The sequence below is a fragment of the Electrona antarctica genome (genome assembly GCF_951216825.1).
Source record: "Electrona antarctica genome assembly, chromosome: 16".
Taxonomy (NCBI): domain Eukaryota; kingdom Metazoa; phylum Chordata; class Actinopteri; order Myctophiformes; family Myctophidae; genus Electrona; species Electrona antarctica.
Genome location: NC_136797.1, coordinates 21,050,251 through 21,070,074, shown reverse-complemented (window position 1 = coordinate 21,070,074; position 19,824 = coordinate 21,050,251). Strand labels below are relative to the sequence as shown.

At 44.0% G+C, this 19,824-nt stretch overlaps 1 protein-coding gene across 1 annotated transcript in view; it reads right to left on the bottom strand.

Moving 5' to 3' along the window:
• col5a1 (procollagen, type V, alpha 1) overlaps positions 1-19,824 on the bottom strand; it is a 156,079-nt gene that overhangs the window by 48,597 nt on the left and 87,658 nt on the right. Inside the window, exons 13-27 of the mRNA XM_079523820.1 lie at positions 17,516-17,608; positions 15,929-15,985; positions 15,184-15,237; positions 14,659-14,712; positions 13,727-13,780; positions 11,827-11,880; positions 11,296-11,349; positions 10,160-10,204; positions 9,253-9,306; positions 8,548-8,592; positions 6,889-6,942; positions 5,889-5,933; positions 5,290-5,343; positions 4,258-4,302; positions 2,677-2,730 (exon numbers count right to left, since the gene is read on the bottom strand). Of these exons, the coding sequence (XP_079379946.1) occupies positions 2,677-2,730; positions 4,258-4,302; positions 5,290-5,343; positions 5,889-5,933; positions 6,889-6,942; positions 8,548-8,592; positions 9,253-9,306; positions 10,160-10,204; positions 11,296-11,349; positions 11,827-11,880; positions 13,727-13,780; positions 14,659-14,712; positions 15,184-15,237; positions 15,929-15,985; positions 17,516-17,608 (816 nt within the window). The remainder of the gene's footprint in view (positions 1-2,676; positions 2,731-4,257; positions 4,303-5,289; positions 5,344-5,888; positions 5,934-6,888; positions 6,943-8,547; positions 8,593-9,252; positions 9,307-10,159; positions 10,205-11,295; positions 11,350-11,826; positions 11,881-13,726; positions 13,781-14,658; positions 14,713-15,183; positions 15,238-15,928; positions 15,986-17,515; positions 17,609-19,824) is intronic.

The window sequence follows — 19,824 nt, the reverse complement described above, 5'->3', positions numbered from 1 at the left end:
CAGACACACAGACAGGAAGTTATTAACCGATGACAGCAACATACAAAATGGGCTGGGCGGCAAAGTGCCACCCATGACGCTACATCCAATTGCTCAAAGTCACACGTCCCACTGTTTAATGTGTGTATATGGCAGCTACGCCTATACACGCGATATGCCGGGCATAAGTTGGCCGGCTCATTGTGTGTGTGTTGATTTGATTCCAAGTTCCAACCGCACAGCAGCAGATAAATCTCTGTCACCGCCGCCAAATCTAAAAAGCTGCATCTTGCCCCTATAGTCCGCTAATTTCTCTCTCACACTCATACACACACACACACACACACACACGCGCGAGCGAGCGCGCACAAAGGCAGGACGGTTAGCCGGAGTTCAAGCCACCCGGGACGGGACACTTTGCCAGACATAAAGCCAACAGGGTAATCTGCTCCCCCAGTGAGTGCTTTAATGACTTTGACCTGCCCAACCTCTCTCTCTCTCTCCACAAGGGCCGTTTGATGCAAATTCCTTTGTCTGGGTTCCGTATCAGTTGATAATGACTCCAGAGATCAAAGATTAATGTCCTAATGGCTGAAGTAGACATTAGGACTAATCTACCACCGCCATGTTTTCCAAGCACGGAGTAATCTCAACGCCGCCTCTTATTATGAGCTACACTATGAGTTAATTGCGGTTCTGATTACTTTTCTTAATCTTTGTGAATTCTTTGCTGATGATTTAAAACCACCTTAAGAACAGTGAGGACACATTTGCAAATGGAATTGTTTGCATTTTCTATGGGACACTGGGCTCATCATTTTACTACAACTCACCTCTAATTTTACTACAACTCACCTCTAATTTTACTACAACTCACCTCTTTTACTTCAACTCACTCGCTACAGAGTGCTCTTTTCACAACCTTAAATTAACACGTAATAACGACAATAAAACAAAATTCATGGTCTTCTAAGTCTAAAAACATACTACTACTCCAATCCCCTTATCACAACCGCCAATGGGCCAACTATAGAAAGAGTCTCAGAATACAAATATCTTGGTACAGTACGTACGGTATATGCGGCTGGACGATTTCAAATATCACATAGATAATCCTGTTGTAAAAATTGTCTGCCTACAGTATACAGCAATAAAGCTATTTCCCACATGCTCTGTAGGAAAAGGATTATGGAAGCCACATTTGTATCTGCAGTGGCCAATGGGGTGGGGACATAATCTATCATAATGCAGCTGCCTCCACACACACACACACACACACACACACCTCTGGACTCTGTTTACCACTCAGCTCTGGCACTCAGGTTTAACACCGGTGACAACTACAACACTCATCACTGTGTACAGTGTCATTATATAGATATGTTCTAGCTACGTTCTTAGCTTACGCATGTTTCTTGATAAATGCTTTTTATATATGTGATGTATTCCCATGCTTTTGTTCTTGCTAAATGTAAGTCGCTCTGGATTAAGAGCGTCTGCTAAATGCCTAAATTGTAAATTGCCCTGTATGATAATGTTGGGCTTGTCTTCTCTGACTGAAAGATGCAATGCCAACAATCATTGGCACATCTTCATATATACAGTATAAAGCCCTGGTTGGAATATTACGACCATAATATCTCATCCATGCTACCTCAGAAACCTATAGTCACATTTTAACTCGCTCTGGTGCTTGGCTATATAGGCCTTCTGGGTCCTTTTGCCAACTCTGAACTGGGAAAGGCTGCTTTCAGCATTGGTGCGCCTGATTCTTGGAATCTCTTGCAACAGGAACTTAAAGATGGAGTGCCGTGATTTTTTTTTCTTCGTTTTTTACTTTTTCATGTGTTTATGAGGTGTCATTAGACAGACCCCTTGGTGTGGTTGTTATGCAATGATGTCTTCCCTTTGTATTTAGGGGTTTCTTCCTGGAGGCTGAAACCTTGACAGTCAAACGTGCCAATGATGACGTGCCAAAAAGTGATATACTGTAGTGACATCACACTATCATCCCCTCCCCTAACCCCTCCCCCTTTATCATACAACAGTAGCTGTGGGTGTGGCTGATGCCTGATGCTCATGCTTTAGAGTGGAAAAACATCACGGCGCCCATCTTTACACTGAACACCCTAGCATCAATAATTGGCCATTTTAGGAACTTACTTAATAACCATGTTTGTAACTGTTTTAACTGATTGCTGTCAACCACATGCAACTGTTTTAACTGATTGCTGTCAACCACATGCAACTGTTTTAACTGAGTTCTTGTGTTGTGTTGTATCGTTGTTGTTTATATGCATGTAATCTCGGCGTCATCGTAAATGAGGGTCTCCCTCAATGATCCCTCTGAGAATCTAAATCGAAATAAAGGCTGAACGTATACATCCCATTAGTTCAGATCTGTATACGAACTTATGGTCCAGATGGGTTCTGTGGATTGTGTGCCTTTTCAGCAGGTGATTTAACCCATTCAGTACGGGAACCCCTTTTGGTGTTTTAACTAAGCATTATGCTATACTTTAGCTATTGGAAAATAGCAGATCTACAAGCTCATATGAACTTGTAGGTCTGCTATTTTTGAAAACGAGATCACGAGCAACAATCACGCAATAACGTGTGTTAATTGGCACTGCAACCATCAGGGACGGGTACTGAAATGGAAAACGGCCAAAGGGGATGACGGGAAAATAAACTCACCTTCACGCCTCTGGGCCCGGGATAACCGATGGGTCCTTGAGGGCCAGCGGGTCCCTACAGGAGAGATGAATGGTTGGTGAGGGCGTGTTGTTACACACAAGCACATACGCACGAGCGCACACACACACACACACACTCGCATACTCTCACACACGGCAAAAAAAACCTCATTTACATTCATGTAAGATGTATTATGATAATACGTGTCGGCCGCGGGAGAAAACCGTGCGGGAGGAGAGAGTCGGAAGAGAACAGGAGAAATGCTACGGTGTGTGCAGCATGCAGATGAAGCAACTGCAGAATAGAAACATCTAGAACCATATCTCTACTTGGTCGCGTGTCGGTGTTGCCTTCTGGAAATAGCCGATCTATAAGGTCACAATGACCCCCTTTCCACTGGTTGGTTCCCAATGGGAACCGGTTCGGTTCTTTTTGGTTCTTAGGGCCGATTCATACTCCTATTTTACCGCTGTAGTGCCGAAATGATTTCGGCTCGTCAGCCGACTTTAGGACGGTTTATTGTTTATAGGATCAATACAAGTAAATGAATACATGATAACCCTTCCACAGTAGTAGCTTTTTCATATTTTCGATTATTTCGCATATTTTCCTACATAATGCCTCATTTGCATTTAAAAATGTAAAATTTGTAATACAATAATAAATCATTGTCTTCGTGTAAGTACTCAATTGGGGAAGTTTCATGGCGATAACAAATAACAATCTAATATAGGTATGGTTTTGCCCACTCAATTCATAATATTAACGTTCCAATTTTGGAGCTCTGGCTCATGGACTGAGAACCAAAAAGAACTGAACCGGTTCCCATTGGGAACCAACCGGTGGAAAAGGGTCATACTGGCAGAATAGCAACCTTTCCTGCACCGGCACTCCTAAAAATCGTCGACTGCCACGTAAAGAGGTCAGATGGGTGGGCCGAGTGCATTTTCAGAGCATGTTTAATGAATGGCATTGTTACAGCGCTTTTCCAAGTGCTCAAAGCGCTTTACAATGGTTCATTCATTCACACGTTGGGAGGTGAAGCGGCGAACAGTCGACGCCAGCGTCCTCACTTCCCCCACCAATGGTGGCAAACTCACACCGACCGACTCATTGGAGGCAACGTAAGGGTAAGGGTTCAGTGTCTTGCCCAAGGACACTTCGACATGTGGAAAGGAGTAGCCGGGATTCGAACCGCTGATCCACGGATCATTGGATGACCTGCTATACCTCCTGAGCCACAGCTGGCCCATGTTTACTTTAACGATCAATCAAATCAATCGATTGCGTTCCAGGCCCACTTGGATCAATGGAACTAACGCAGTATACTAATACAAGTTCTTATTTATCGGTATCACAATACATTGAAAATCGTAACTGTTTCGCCAATAATTTGGAGGCCCACTTGCAATACCCACATGGCCCATCAGTGGACCCCGGCCCGCAGGCCCACGCGGGCATTTCAAGCGATTTGCCGTGCCGCTTGTAGATCTGCTATTTCCAGGCTGAATAAATGATAGGCACGGGGGGACAAAATGGACATGTTTACAAGACAAAATGAGCTGTTTCATGGAAACTCACCAAGTGGCCTTTGTCGCCAGAAGGCCCTTCCTTTCCAGGGTGACCCTGAGAATGATTAAGAGAAACATTAATTGCGTCTCACGCCAAGATAATTGCCGTCATAAATACGACGGTATTACACGCTGCCCATTACTGAGGGATTAGGTTGTAAAAAATGAATGAAGTGACGCTGGAGCGAAACAGGCCCATTTGAATAGCAGCCTTCACACCGTTCAATCACTGCATCGATTAATCACAGTATTATAGAAGCACTGAATGCTATTACTGGGATATTTAAAGCCCAGGTCTGTCTGTCATGGTGTTCCAAGGTGCGGTGCACACATGCATGCATGCATGCATGCACACGCACGCACACACACACACACACACACAAAGACAGTCACGCACTCATGCACACACACACACACAGACAGCATATATGCATAATGCAAGAGGACAAAATAGGCACATCTAAACAATACAAATTACACACAGTGCAAAATACCGCACATCTAAAATTGGATATCCGGTAAAAACAATAAAGGATATATAGTTAAGGTAAATTGATTGTATTCTCTTGGGAGAGGAGAGGGAATGTAGACAATGGAACAATGGATGAAGAAATAACGCAATATCGGGAAAAGATTGTATACAATGTATACAATCTTTTACAAAGTAAATGGATGAGTATGCTAGGAGAAAAAAAACAAGATCACTGGTACTGTCACTGGTAGGGTTTCAAGTAAGCAAAAATGGAAAATATACATTATTATATTATACACATTATAATGAAGACAGGTTGAAAATGGGTGAAGTCATCCTTTAAAAGTCATTTGAAACCCCTCATCTGAGTGTGTGTGTGTGTGTGTGTGTGTGTGTGTGTGTGTGTGTGTGTGTGTGTGTGTGTGTGTGTGTGTGTGTGTGTGTGTGTGTGTGTGTGTGTGTGTGTGTGTGTGTGTGTGTGTTTGATTGATTGATTGAAATATTTATTAACAGTTTGCAGAATCACAGTACATTTCAAGCACAAACTGTGTGTGTGTAAAAAACACTCACCGGGGGGCCGTCAGCTCCTGGCATCCCTGGCAGACCTGGTTTTCCAGTAGGTCCCTGATGGGAAGAAGATCAAAAGAAGATGAGATGAGTATCAATTGTAAAGTATAACCAAAAAAAATACAGAGATGCACAATATATTGAAATTATGACCGACCGTAATATCCAATCTCTGATTATTTGCCGGGTCATGTCAGCTGATATCGATTCCGATATATTATATTATTATTTATATTGAACTCATTGCTGAATAAAAAATAAAACAAAATGTTTTGCTGGTGAAAGTAGATGGTAATCCCCCCCTCCCAACTAATAGCTGTCAGAGACAGAGACAGAGACAGGCAGACTGGCTCAAATTGTCTACAAAATTAAATTGCACAAAATTGATGTGAAATTGTGGTGGTCTACACCACAGGAAGATAAACACAAGGACACATCATTTACATAAGAAAGTCTACAGAATCGCGGACATTTGGGCAGAAACTTTGCATAAGAAAATGTCTTTGTCTTTCCAAACCAATCTTAGAACGCGACATTTTATGACATATGTTTACAGAGTTCCACAACAAAGTTTGTGTGGCGTAAGTGACCAGGACCCTCACCTTCTCTCCTGGGGGTCCGATGGCTCCCTGGGGGCCTGGAAGACCCTGTTGACAAAACACACGCAGTGATCATGAGCGCCCTAGGTTTCTTCATTCAAATGACTGGCGAACAGTGGTGGAAAGCAACTAAGTACATTTACTCATGTACTATACTCAAGTAACATTTTGAGGTACTTTGACTTTACCGGAGTATTTCCAATTTCCAATACTTTTCGGATCCAAATATTGTACTTTTACTCCAATATCTGATCTACTTTGTAGATTTTGATTATTATTAATAAAACATACAATAACCACTTCATTTCAGCCATTTGAAAATAGCAGATCTACAATCTCACATTGCGTCACGATAATAGATCTGCCATTTTCAAAACATTTGAAAACTTGTGAAATTGGACATTCTGCATAATGAGTAATTTTACTTTTGCTACTTTAAGTACATTTTACTTTTACTTAGCACTCCTAAACTACAGTGTTGATACTTTTAGTACAAAGTACAAAATGGGAACACTTTTTCCACCACTGCTGGCGAATAGACCATCAGGGACGTGCAGAGAGTGTTAAAGGGGCAGGGGCTGAAATCCCGTAAGAGGGCACTTTTGGACAAAAATAGCGAACATAGCAGATCTACAAGCTCACAACGCGTTGACGCATTGAGAGCTTGTAGATCAGCTATGTTCGGGGCGGAACCCAGCACTCTTTAGCTAGTGGAGATGCGGTGTGACGACATGGATTTTTAAACAAATTTGTTCAACGCCAAAATACTGTGTTCACGTTCAGGAGTGAACTTGAAGTGAATGCTGCCTTCCGGTATGGCATGGAAAGGAGTGGCATTTGCATTTCTTTCACCATAGCAAATGCTGCATTCGTGGTCTGGAAAGGGCAGTTGTTTTACAGACGGGTAAAAGGGCAGGGGCTGAAGCCCCCTTTGATGTCTAGGTGTGCACGTCCCATGCCGACCATGACCACTAACAAAGACAAGCGTTCAAGCGATACTGACCTGTGTGCCCGGGTTTCCTTGCTGTCCGGGAGGGCCCGGCTCTCCCTGAGGTCCCTGTGTAAAAAAAATATATATATATTGACTTTAGAAATAGGTTTTCATTAATTCATGTAGTAGTTCCCGGAGGGGTTTGTGTGACTAACATGACATTCATTACACATTAAGTGAATATTGATTTGTGGCTCTGAATTAATCAATCTGTTAATTAGTCAAGGGCTTTAACCACTTAAGTCCTATAATGTACTCAGCGGCTTGTAGGTCTGCTATCTTTGCTAGAACAGAAAATTGAAAATGTTATATTTTTTGACAATTTAGCCCAGAATGTGCGATGCCAGGGTTAATGTGGTTAAAGACAGTTAAATTAAAGTCTCTTTCACAACTAGTTCGATGTGATTTCCTTATCGGTCAATCAGTATTTAACGCGCAGCAGTCGAACTGCGATTTAAAAAACGGACGACAATCTGGGAGGTGGTATGCAAGAGGTCATATGAATACTTCTTTTTTCATTGTCCCGTTCCTATAAAAAGAAATAACTGGGGCTGCTGAAGAGCGAAGACAGCCAGTGTAACTACATCAGTCCCTATACCCCCAGGACAGGCCATAACTAACATCACACTGTAGCCTTATTTGGCTGAAGGAGTTGAAAACGCACGTACGCACGCACGCGCCACACATATGTACCCACGGCCATGCATGCACACTGTCTCACACTTATACTTTCCTAATGAAAGAAACTGCTGAACCTCAAACTCAGAAGAACGCCTCGCCTCTCAGATAATTGACAATCAATTATGTTCTTCGTTCAGTCCAAGAGTCTGGGAAAGACGCGGGATCTTCCATCTCTCTCTAATTGGAGCATTCCCCAATAGACAGGATGCTCTGGCCAAGCATTCTCTCATTATGGGCCCAGCACTCCCACAAATGGACGCTGGAATAATACCATCCAGTCATGCTGGACTCCCAAAACGAGCCTCCGTATACAGCTACTGTAGTCTATTCTTCATTAGCTGCACTGCATGTCTTCTGAGCGCAACAGCAACTAGTATGTGAATGTTTGCGCGCGTGTGCGTGCGAGCGAGACCAATAGAGAGATAGTGTGAGTTCATCAGAAAGTCATGTGTATTAGACGGTGAAATAGAGACAAAAAAAACAAGTGCGTGTAGTCGTGTATACACACGCACGTGTGCGTGCCTGTGTGCATAAGCGCTCGTGTTTGTGTGTGTGTCCGCGACGTGTGCGAGTGAGTGTGGCATCAACGCGTAGGATTTGGAGCCTTGGAGGCCATCGTATGCGCCGCCTTTTCCTTCCTTGATGTCTCTGTATTAACCCATTCTGAACGGGGAAAGCATTCTGTTATACTCTAGCTATTGAAAAATAGCAGATCTACAAGCTCATAGCGCGCCACCGAGTGGCGCGCTATGAGCTTGTAGGTCTGCTATTTTTGCAAAAATCGTGAAAATGCTTTCGTGGAAATCTTTGAATATACATTCTTTCAGAAGACTTTTTTATTTATTTCGACGTGCAGGCCTTAATGGGTTAAAAGTGGCACGGCCCTGCTTTTTATTCACACACGCGTGCACGTGCACGCGCACACACACACACACACACACACGCACACGCACACGCACACGCACACACACACAGAGACACACTACTTACGATGTTTCCTTTGGGTCCGGGGTGGCCATCCATCCCGGTAACACCCTAACACAGAGGACATAAACAAAGCATTCAGCAGCTATACAGCACACAGCGTACACAGCACACAGCGTACACAGCACACAGCGTACACAGCACACAGCGTCTACAGTACACAACAGAGGAGGAGTGGAACGGAGATGAAACAGAGAAGAAAACTGCACCGTTGGCCGGTCTGCCGGGCACTTACTTACTACTACACTATAGTATACACATCAACAACTACATTTCATCATGTTCAGGCTGCCTTATTGGCTTCTCTGTCAACTCAACTGCCAAAGCAGATACTATAGGATCATATGAGGTAGAACAGTGCTTCTCACAACCTTTTTTTTTCTTTCTGGGGATAAAATGGCCCGCTTGGAGAATGCGTTCGCCGGGTCCACCCATAATCTGACCACTTAGCGGATGGACGTGCCGCGTGCATTTTTATTTTAATGGTCCATCGATCAATTGTGGATTATTGGAACATTATTATTGTTATCATATATTTTTATTTTATTTTATCATTCAAATCTTTTGGTCAATTATTTCGGGGCCCACTTGCAATATCCTCAAGGGTCCATACAGGTTGAGGAGAACCACTGTGCTCAAATGAAGGTTGTCCCATGAAGCCTGAAGCCACAGAAGGAGTGTGTACTATAGAGAGGAGCATTGTGTACTCACAGGAGGTCCGGGGGGTCCCTGAGGACCCTTTGGTCCCAGCAAACCACGAGGCCCCTGAGAAAAAGAACAGGATGACAATGAGAATGGCATCAGAGGACATGAAGTATAAAACATTTAGCAAGTTTAACAATCATCATTGTCTCTGGAAACAAGCTGACGTGTAAAATGTCCTTGAGGATAATGTCACGTTATCCAAATAGCAACACTAAATGCAAATCATTCCTTTTGTAGCACTTGAGACTCTGCCTATCAAAGACCACCTCAGTGCTTCCTAAACTATGACTGACTGATCTATCGTCCAGAATCTAAGAGTCTAAACAGCACACCCTGGTGGACAAAATAAACTACTGCACAAGATTATTTGAGAGGTTAGGAAGACTGCAAAATTTCCCACTTCGAAGTCTGTGTTGTTTTTTCTTTTCTCTTTCTTCCCCCCTTTTTTTTTCTTTTTACAAATACAGCACTAAAGCCTGATTTATATATTAGTTAGTTGCGCAATGTGTCGCACACTGAAAATAACCCACCTACAAGCTCACAACGTGCCACAGGGTGATGCGTTGTGAGCTTGCAGATCGGTTATTTTGAATCCAGGACACGATGCGCAGTGTGATGTATGAATCACGACGGTGGTGACATAATAAGAAGAAGCATTGGAGGAACGCTGCAAATTGCTTTCTGCAATCAAGGCCTCGACACCGAGGCAGTGAGAACGGAGCTATAGCTCACAGAGAGTGTGTGTGTGTGTGTGTGTGTGTGTGTGTGTGTGTGTGTGTGTGTGTGTGTGTGTGTGTGTGTGTGTGTGTGTGTGTGTGTGTGTGTGTGTGTGTGTGTGTGTGTGTGTGTGTGTGTGTGTGTGTGGAACCGGGCTCTCTCTCTCTCAGGGAGTCAGTGGATTGTGATCACTCACCGGCTCGCCGGGCAGTCCCCTGGGTCCGATCTCTCCGTCGTCTCCCTGGGATACAGGAGGAGAGAATGGGTCAGAAGAATGGAAGCGTTGGAGGAGCACACGAATTACAATGGAGGAGGAGGAGGAGGAGGAGGAGGAGGAGGAGGAGGAGGAAGAAGAGGAGATTATTAATAGGGGCGGCAGTGGCTCAGGGGTATAGAGAGAAGGGTAGAGGATGGCAACCGCAGTTCGAACCCGGGGCTCCCCCAGAGTTATAGTGTCGAAGTGATGTCCTTGAGCAAGACTCTGGAACCCCTAATTGATCCCGATGTGCAGGTTGGTGCCTTGCATGCATGGTTTCCTCCGGCATCGGTGTATGAATGTGTGTGTGTGTGTGTGAATGTAATAATGCACAATCTCTGTAAAGCGCCGTGGATAAAGGTGCTATATAAATGCACCATTTACCACTTGTTATGGCGCTGGAGGGAGAACGATGCAGCGAGGAGCAACGGGTGGCAAGAGAGAGGAGGAGGATGGAGTCACGTCCATGATGGGCTAATGAGGAGGATTATAGTTGTGTGTAATTGGGGAGGGAGGGGGGGGGGCGGGTCTCATGCTATTGCTTTGAATATTTATTCATGGCATTGTTACTTGAGAGAGGAGAGAGAGAATGTAGAATATCAAGGTCAAACAGAAGATGGAACAATGAATGGATAAACAATGTAATATAAGGAAAGCACCCAGTCAATGGACGAGTAGCATACTATGAGATAAGACAAGGTTGCGTACAGCAAATGTATGATCTCAGCACCGAGTTTCAGGTGAGGATTCTGAATCTGCGATTTAATTCTGATTTTCTTTACGACGGCACATGGCACTTTACGACGGCACGCCAACGACACCGCCGCACGTACTGTACAATGGATGCATAATGACATTTGACCAAAACCATTTCAAGGAGACTTTTCTACTCTACTGTTATGTACGCGTGCGCGCGACAGTACAGCATTAAGAATTAGGCCGCAGGGAAAACCAATGAAGGAAGATGAATGCTGTGGTACAACGAGAAGAGAAAAACAGCATCTGAGAGGCAGACAGACAGACAGACAGACAGAGAGAGAGTAACAGTCAGGGAGAAGTTCTAACGCAGTACTCACTCTCTCTCCATCCTCTCCTGGGCCTCCAGGTGGTCCTGAGGGTCCTGAATCTCCCTACAGGAAGACAAACAAACACCACACACCCATGAGGAAAGGTCAATGCGTGCGCACACACACACACACACACACACACACACACACACACACACACACACACACACACACACACACACACACACACACACACACACACACACACACACACACACACACACACACATGCCATGCTCACAAACGTCATATGGACGTGCAGCGGTATATGCAAATGCACGCACATACACAGTCGCACACATACACAACGTTTTACTTGCATACTTACTGCAGATAATTGCAATTAACGATTTAATTGTGTTGTTGGCAATAACATATTTACCCTAGAACGCACGCACGCACGCACGCACGCACGCACGCACGCACGCACGCACGCGCACACGCACACGCACACGCACACGCACACGCACACGCACACACACACACACACACACACACACACACACACACACATAGAGAGAGAGACAAAACAAGCCTTACTCTGTGTCCCTTTTCACCTGGAAGCCCGGCTAGCCCATCAAAGCCTCGGTCTCCCTGGCAACGAGAGACAATCGTGGTTAGAGCAATATTTCAGGCAAATGGTGTAATGGTGAAATAATGCTGCAATGTAATGTAATGAAAAGATGTATACAGTTCAGTGGTTCTGGAATATTTTCATGTCAAAGAGACCCTTGGCTGTGGACTACCCCATCTGGCAAGATGTTGTGCCAGGAACCCCCCTAAAGAAGATTTGTCAAGGTCTGGCAATATTTGTCAATAATCTACAAGCACGCAACACGTTGCAATGTAACACGTTGAGCTAAAATGGCTTAAAGGGATAGTTCAAGCAAAAAAATGAATCATTTTCACTTTGTTACTCACCCCATGGAGACTTGAATTCTTGAAGTCTTTTATTTTTTATTTTTGTTGTCACATTCCTAAGCCAATAATTAGTTAACACCCCAAATCGCCCAGGACGAAGTTCACCGTCCTTTCAATTAGTAACACCCAGCGCTCAGGACGAAGTTTTATCCAAAAGACAAAGATTATTGATATCAAAGCCGATCGCTCCACAGCCTAGGAGCGCCTGTTGCGCAACACTCAATGTTGCGTAACAGTGGGACGTCATCGAAAATGTGTCCCCCCCCTGCTTAGCCGACGAGACCAAAAATCTTAAAACGTTAATAACTCTTGATTCTAAATCATCCCGTCCAATTCTAAGAAAAGATCTTAGACTTAGATAGACGGCATACCACAGTCCCGTCGCTAGTCGCAATAGAATTAATCATACCTCCCGTTGTTGTCGATCGGCTCTAGGGTGTTTTGGCTACATCTAGCTGCTACATCCACATCCGGGATTAGCCTGGTTAATAAACCAGACCGAATCAGCCGTTGGCAAAAAAAAGCGGATTACGGTCTGGCGAGGCTCAGTAGCACGCCTCTTTCCTACAACCGAGAACAGGTCGGGCCAATCGGGACACGGTATGCAATATGGGCGGGCTTTGGTACAGTGACGTTCAATGCTTGAGACCTTTGACTGACAGTAGCTCTGACCAATTGCGTCAAAGAGAAAATGTTTGAACCCGCCCCCCGGGAAATGAAATCCAAGTGGAGCCAGCCCAGACTAATATACCGCGACAGTGTTGTGTGATATTAGTCTGGCTTATTAGCCAGGCTAATCCGGGATAACATCCGGTCCGTCTGTAAAAGTGTTCCGCTTCTATAAATCGCTGGGCGCTCTGATTTAATGGATTAACTAACCCCGGGCAAACGGAGTGTTAACCAGCAGTGGTTCAGTGGACACAAAGAGTCTCCTTTGTGTCTCCATAGGGAGATGGTGATTCAATTATTGGTTTAGGAAAGCGACGGAAAACAAAAACAAACCAAAACAATCCATTATTTCAAGTCTCATTTTTGGGGTGAACTATCCCTTTAAGCATTTTCCAGGGGCCCCCCTACCAGTGCTGTAGTGTGGTGTACAGCAGTGTTTCTCAAACCTTTTCATGTCAAGGACCCCCCAAATTGACACTAATTGGCCCACAGACCCCCATTTGAAAACATGCAAAGGGACCCCCCATAAGATAATTTTTGTATGGCTCTAGCAGTGATTTGCATGCATTTTAATTTCAAGGACCCCCCAGTTTGACATCCATTAGGCTACGGACCCCCATTTAATGGCATTTCTATCTCTGGGATCCCGATTTATATTGCTAAAATCAATGTTCATTTAACTCTGTGAGTTCTCTCAGAGTTACAGACCCATCAGGGTCCATTTGGTTCCAAACTATCATTTAGCTGGGGACCCCCTGGAACTCCCTCAAGGACCCCTAGGGGGTCCCTGGATCCCCACTTTGAGAGAACCACTGGTGTACAGGCCAGGGATCATCAACAACACACATACCTTAGATCCAGTCTGGCCTGGCATGCCTCTGGCGCCATCAGCTCCCGCACGACCCTGAAAAACACAGCCAACGTCAACGAGAGAACGTCACAAACACGTACTTACCACGTCAGAAGAACAGCACAGAATCAGCACAGTGAAGAACGTGACGGGCAGGAATAAGGGCCTGCTTTGTCTTTCGCGGTATCGTGATTAGTACGTGATATACCGGATACCAGAATACCGGTGCTCTTTCTGTTTCGGAAGTGACAACATTCTTTAATGCCATCATGTTACTGTAATGTCTGCAAGTGCGTGTGGATGGATGGACGGATCATGGATGGATGTGCATTTGTGTGTGTGTGTGTGTGTGTGTGTGTGTGTGTGTGTGTGTGTGTGTGTGTGTGTGTGTGTGTGTGTGTGTGTGTGTGTGTGTGTGTGTGTGTGCGTGTGCGTGCGTGCGTGCGTGTTTACGTGCATGCGTGCGTGTGTGTAATGAAAACATACGCGCTCCACTCCACTGCAAGAGGAGGGCTGAGGGCGGACCAAACGGGTTATCCACATTCTATCGGGCGGCGCTAGCCTTGCGTAGCGATGCTAATATCACTGCGTGTGGATATTATAGTCTATAACACTTTTTTTGTTGTTTTTCTTCTTTGTAATTATTTGTTTGTGTTGTCATGAGTTGTCACGCCTCGAGTTGTCTTTGTCCGCGGTGTAACCGTCTTTAAATAAATACTTGTTGAAATGTCTATGGGAAAAATGCATTGGGATTCATTTCCTGGTCCATGGTAGGAGGCGGGACTGCGACGCTCTATACGCAAGGCTATAAGCCGCGCCCCCCAGAGGCAAATGCAAAGGAAACAAACAGCAGAGGGTGCTGTTTTTTCTCTATTTTTATTTTTGCAGATGGGTTTCCACTAGATTGACAGAATAGTGACGTGCTTGCTTACCCTCCTGCCAGGCTTTCCAGAAGGCCCAGACGATCCCATTGGTCCACGAGGTCCCTGGAACAAAACATAAAACAACATTCACGTCAAAATATAATGTTTCATTTCTCATATCAGAGACATCGCTCTGAAATGAGGTCTGTTGGTGAGCATGTTTTCTCCTCGCTGTGTCTCTTTTATGATGTGAGAGTAGCTATCAAAGAGGGAAAGAGTCCAGGTATCCCGGGGGTTCGCAAACTCTTTAGCTCGAGAGACCCCAAAGAGAAATTCTCCCTGGGACCCAAACTAGTGAAAATAGCTAATCTACACGCTCATTGTGAGAAAGGTAAAAAATGTTTTACTCTGTCCAAATCATTATGTCGGATTATTTTCCCAGATCGTAACTAAAATCATAAAATAAAGGGGTATTTACTTGGGTGCCCCGACTCTCTGTTTTGGGACAGAGTCCCTGTATCGTCCTGCATAGATGGAGTTAGCATGCTGAAGTTATAGCGTTAGTACGGTGTACGGCGGCATGGTTTCACTTACCTGGGGGCCACCCTCTCCCGACTCTCCCTTCAGTCCGGAGGTACCAGGGTTGCCCTGAGAAATGAACACATCTTCATTAGTCACCAAAGTTCAGAACCACCCATCATCATGGGCAATAATATGTCAATAATCTCAATATTATAGATTGTAGGCCCATGCAGTCTAGACATTGTCTGGGGATTTTTGGATATCATAATGTCATGATGTGACATTGTGTTTGTCCTTTCCCAGTTCTAATCACTTAACCCATTTTGACCTGGGAACGATTCTACAAATGTCCTCTTAATCGTGACAGTTTTCTGAAAAACCCTAAAGATCTGCGCCACATTTTCACGATTTTTCAAAATAGCAGACCTAGATCTGCTATTTTTCAATAGCTAAAGTATAACATAATGCTTTAAAACACCAAAAGGGGTTCCCGCCTAAAATGGGTTAAACTGGATTTTATACTAAGATATATCAATGGTGAGGTTTTTCATCAACAAATAATGTGCTATTCAATTTTGTCCATATTCACTGGTTCAGACTGAGGTTGCCCTTGGAGCTGTGTAAACGATGGCATTGAAACAAACTTTTAGAACGCGTTGAAGGGCATTCCAGGGGCATTCAAAGAAAAAAAAGTAAGCCATTAGATCTTGTACAGCTATCATTTCTCAACGAAAGATCATCCTTTGATGAAGCATCAGAAATATGAAGTGTATTTATTAGCTGGCCGGGTGCTGCGGAAGTGCTGTATTGTACATACCAGGGGTCCGGGTCTCCCAGTCAAACCCATCGGTCCTGTAGGGCCACGCATAGCCAACTGCAAGAAAAAAGAATACACACAATCACATTGTGTGACATGAAATGCACCAGTGTTGTGCAACGGTGTCAGAGAGTAAGTGTCAGAGAGAGCTGTCAGAGAGTAAGTGTGTTCACAGACACACACGCAGGCACAACAATTTACAATTTACAATTTAGGCATTTAGCAGACGCTCTTAATCCAGAGCGACTTACATTAAGCAAGAACAAAAAGCATGGGAATACATCACATATGTAAAATGCATTTATCGCGAAACATGCGTAAGCTAAGAACGTAACTAGAACATATCTATATAATGACACTATATAAACTATAACTAGAACATATCTATATAATGACACTATACATATAAACTATACATATATGCTATACTATGCTGTACATATATACTATGAAGTGCTATGACTACATACAATGCACTTATTGTGCTGTCTACATGACATGCTATAAGTCTGTTTCAAATGCTATATAAGTCTAAGAAGTGCTGTGTGTGTGTGTGTGTGTGTGTGTGTGTGTGTGCGTGTGTGTGTGTGTGTGTGTGTGTGTGTGTGTGTGTGTGTGTGTGTGTGTGTGTGTGTGTGTGTGTGTGTGTGTGTGTGTGTGTGTGTGTGTGCGTGTACATTTATTTAAAGCTGCGGTTCCCAAGCTTTTCTGGACCAAGGCCAGATTTGTAATCGTTAAAAGCGTGACCGACTGTCCCATCGGACAACTTAACACGGCAGCTTAGCAGTGGTCAGATTGCTATTCAAAACATGTATCTTTTTAATGGTCAATTGATTGTGTTCTGGGTAGAATGGAGCAATGAAAAATTAATCATCATTATCATTAGAACTCAGTGGCGTGCACATACATTTAGAGGGGCAGGTGCTCAAGTGAAAATAAGGGCACCTTGTGCGGCATGTAGAACCCGGCCGGTTGCCTTAATAGTGTGAGATTGATAGATTTTGGGAGCTAAATAATATATTAGAAGCTTTTTTTTTTATCAATAATTGATCAATGTCACCATGGTCCACATACTGTACAGTGTACACTGTACAATAAAAAATAAAAAAAATAAAAGGGCACATTGCCAAAAGGGCTCTAGCACCCCCTAGTGTCTATCCGTGCACGCAAATAAAACGGTTGTTTTGCCAGTTATTTTGGGGGCAATATCCTTGCTGCCAACAGTTTGGGAACAGCTCATGTAATGTCCAGGGGTGCCTTGGGATACTTTGATAATATTTGGAATTGATCGACATCACTTAAGTTTAACTTAATAGCTTGTGCGGGGCTGGAATTGGGGAGATTACTACCCAAGTACTTCCGTTTTCCCCGCTCGCTCGGAGGAGGAGGCCTCGCAGACCTCCATTGTAAGAAATCTACAAAGTCAAAGTCGTTTCTCGAGTCGAGGGCATGCTCGAGAAAATCCAAGTTTTTGGTCGGATCAGAGGCTATAAATCTCATCAAATGAGATGGTCCATATGGCTCACATGCCGAATAATAGAAGATATGAGAAAGGGTTGAAAAGCACTGTCTGGAGTTGAGTGTTACCCTAGCTTGCTGCATGATGGCTTGCATCTGGGCCTCCTGGGCGGACACAGCAGGTCCCTTCTGACCAGAGTCACTGCCAGAGCTGAACCGGAACTACAGTAGTGTCATAGAATATGAATGGGAGGGGGGAAAAGAACAATAAGCATTATTTTATTTTCCAACAGGTTGAAAGAAAAATTAAACCAAACAACCAAACATGTCATCAAGAGGAGTAGGAATAAGAACAAAAGTATACTATCCATTTCTCCACTATTCAATTCCTCATCATTTGATGTCCATATTTAAGAGAATACAAATATACTAAAATAATGTAAATATAAATCGAATGTAGCAATTGCACGCACACACGCACGCACGCACGCACGCACGCATGCACGCACGCACGCGTACATACACACACACACACACACACACACACACACACACACACACACACACACACACACACACACACACACACACACACACACACACACACACACACACACACACACACACACACACACACACACACACACACACACACACACACACGTATGTGTAATGTCCCTCAACTGAATACAAATACTTTATTGATACCCCGGGGGGGGATATTAGAAACCACAGTTGAATGAGCAACAACCATAAAACAAAAAAGATTAGAGTGAACTACAATCAAAACAATAAAGGAATATGTTAAGACAACATTGCACGTAGAATCGATGAATGCCCACTATAAGCACAGGAAGGTTTAATGCCCTCAGGCCTCTCAGTGGTGCATTTTGGCATAATGATTTTCTCACTAAACACATGCATTTCAGTCAGCGCTTACAAGGAAGGAGGCAAGAGAGAGAAAGTGGAAACTGTGTACAAAAGTACACAGATTTGATGATTAACCCGTTTTGGCCTGATGCCGAAATTTAACAAATGTTTTCTAAATCCTGACAGTTTTTGAAATACCTATGTTTCTGTGGTGCTCAATATTTCATGTCAAGGAGCCCAAAAATGTTATGTAAGAGGCCGCTGAACCCCATCTAAAAATATGTTGTTCCAGGGAGGGACCCCCCAGAAGCTCAAAGATTTGAGTTAAAAATATATATTTGCGCCACATTTTCACGATTTTTCAAAAATAGCAGACCTACAAGCTCCTTTGAATTGAATTGATAAGTCCCGGGAAAAGACGCGCTGTGATTGCCCAGTGGCAGCGTGCCTTTTGCACTTCCTTCGCACTTCCAGGGCACTTCCAGGGCACTTCCAGGGCACTTCCGCCCCTGCGTGTGATACAGGTCGCTCCAATGAAATGCAGCGGCCAATGAGGCATCCACTGTCTGCCTTCAGCCTAGTTTTCATCCATACATGTATAACCTGACTCCGCCAGATGGGGCAGCAGAGAGTACACTGGGTTCCCCAGTGTACTCTCTGCTGCCCCATCTGGCGGAGTCAGGTTACCTTATGTATGTACCGACTCCAATGCCACATGAGACCTTAGTCTTATGCTTAGTGCACTACGCACACAGCAAGCAATGGCATTATATACCGTAGGATTAATCAAACAAATCGATTTAATCGATTATTTAAAAAAGGAGAATGTTTTAGATATTGAACATGCTTCAAGATGAATCTATTATTAACGGCTGAATTAATTTTTTATAAAAGTAGAATAATCGCTAAGAGCAGAATCAACAGTGGCAGCCCTCTAAAAAATGACATCACACAGAAGAAAGACCAAAAGGCTTGAGAAAGAAACAGCTCTGAATCGGAATGGTCTCAATTTTGCTCAATGTTGCTATTTTTTTTTTTAAATAATTCTGTAAGCCTGGTTTGAAAGTGTGCGCAGCTGATGTTAATCTGTGAAGCGTGCACACAGTTAGGCGGCCGGGCACCAGGCAGCTCAGCCCGCCTACACGTGTAGCACGTCTGCTCTACTGAGCAAGAGGCTATGTGAACAATACTGGCATCTTGTGGCGGGTTGCGGGTATTGCAAGATGCACCACAACCCATGCAAAAAAAAAGTTCTGATGGTGAAACTTTTGAGTCGTTTCCACCAGCCAGCCAGGCATCTGGTTGAGTTGAGTTACACATACACACAGTACACACAGTGCTCCAGAGAGGCTGAGCGTTGGTTCACAGATGCGTGACAACACAACAGGGAAATATAGCGGTTAGGTTGGTGGTTTCACCATCACAGAAAACATTGTAACCAAGGAGCAATAATACAAACAGTTGATTAATTGCGTACCGACTACTGCGACGCGCGTCTGATCTTTGTGCAGCTCACACAGACCTCAAAACAAACCGCTGGATTAATGTGAATCGTTCACAAAATGCCA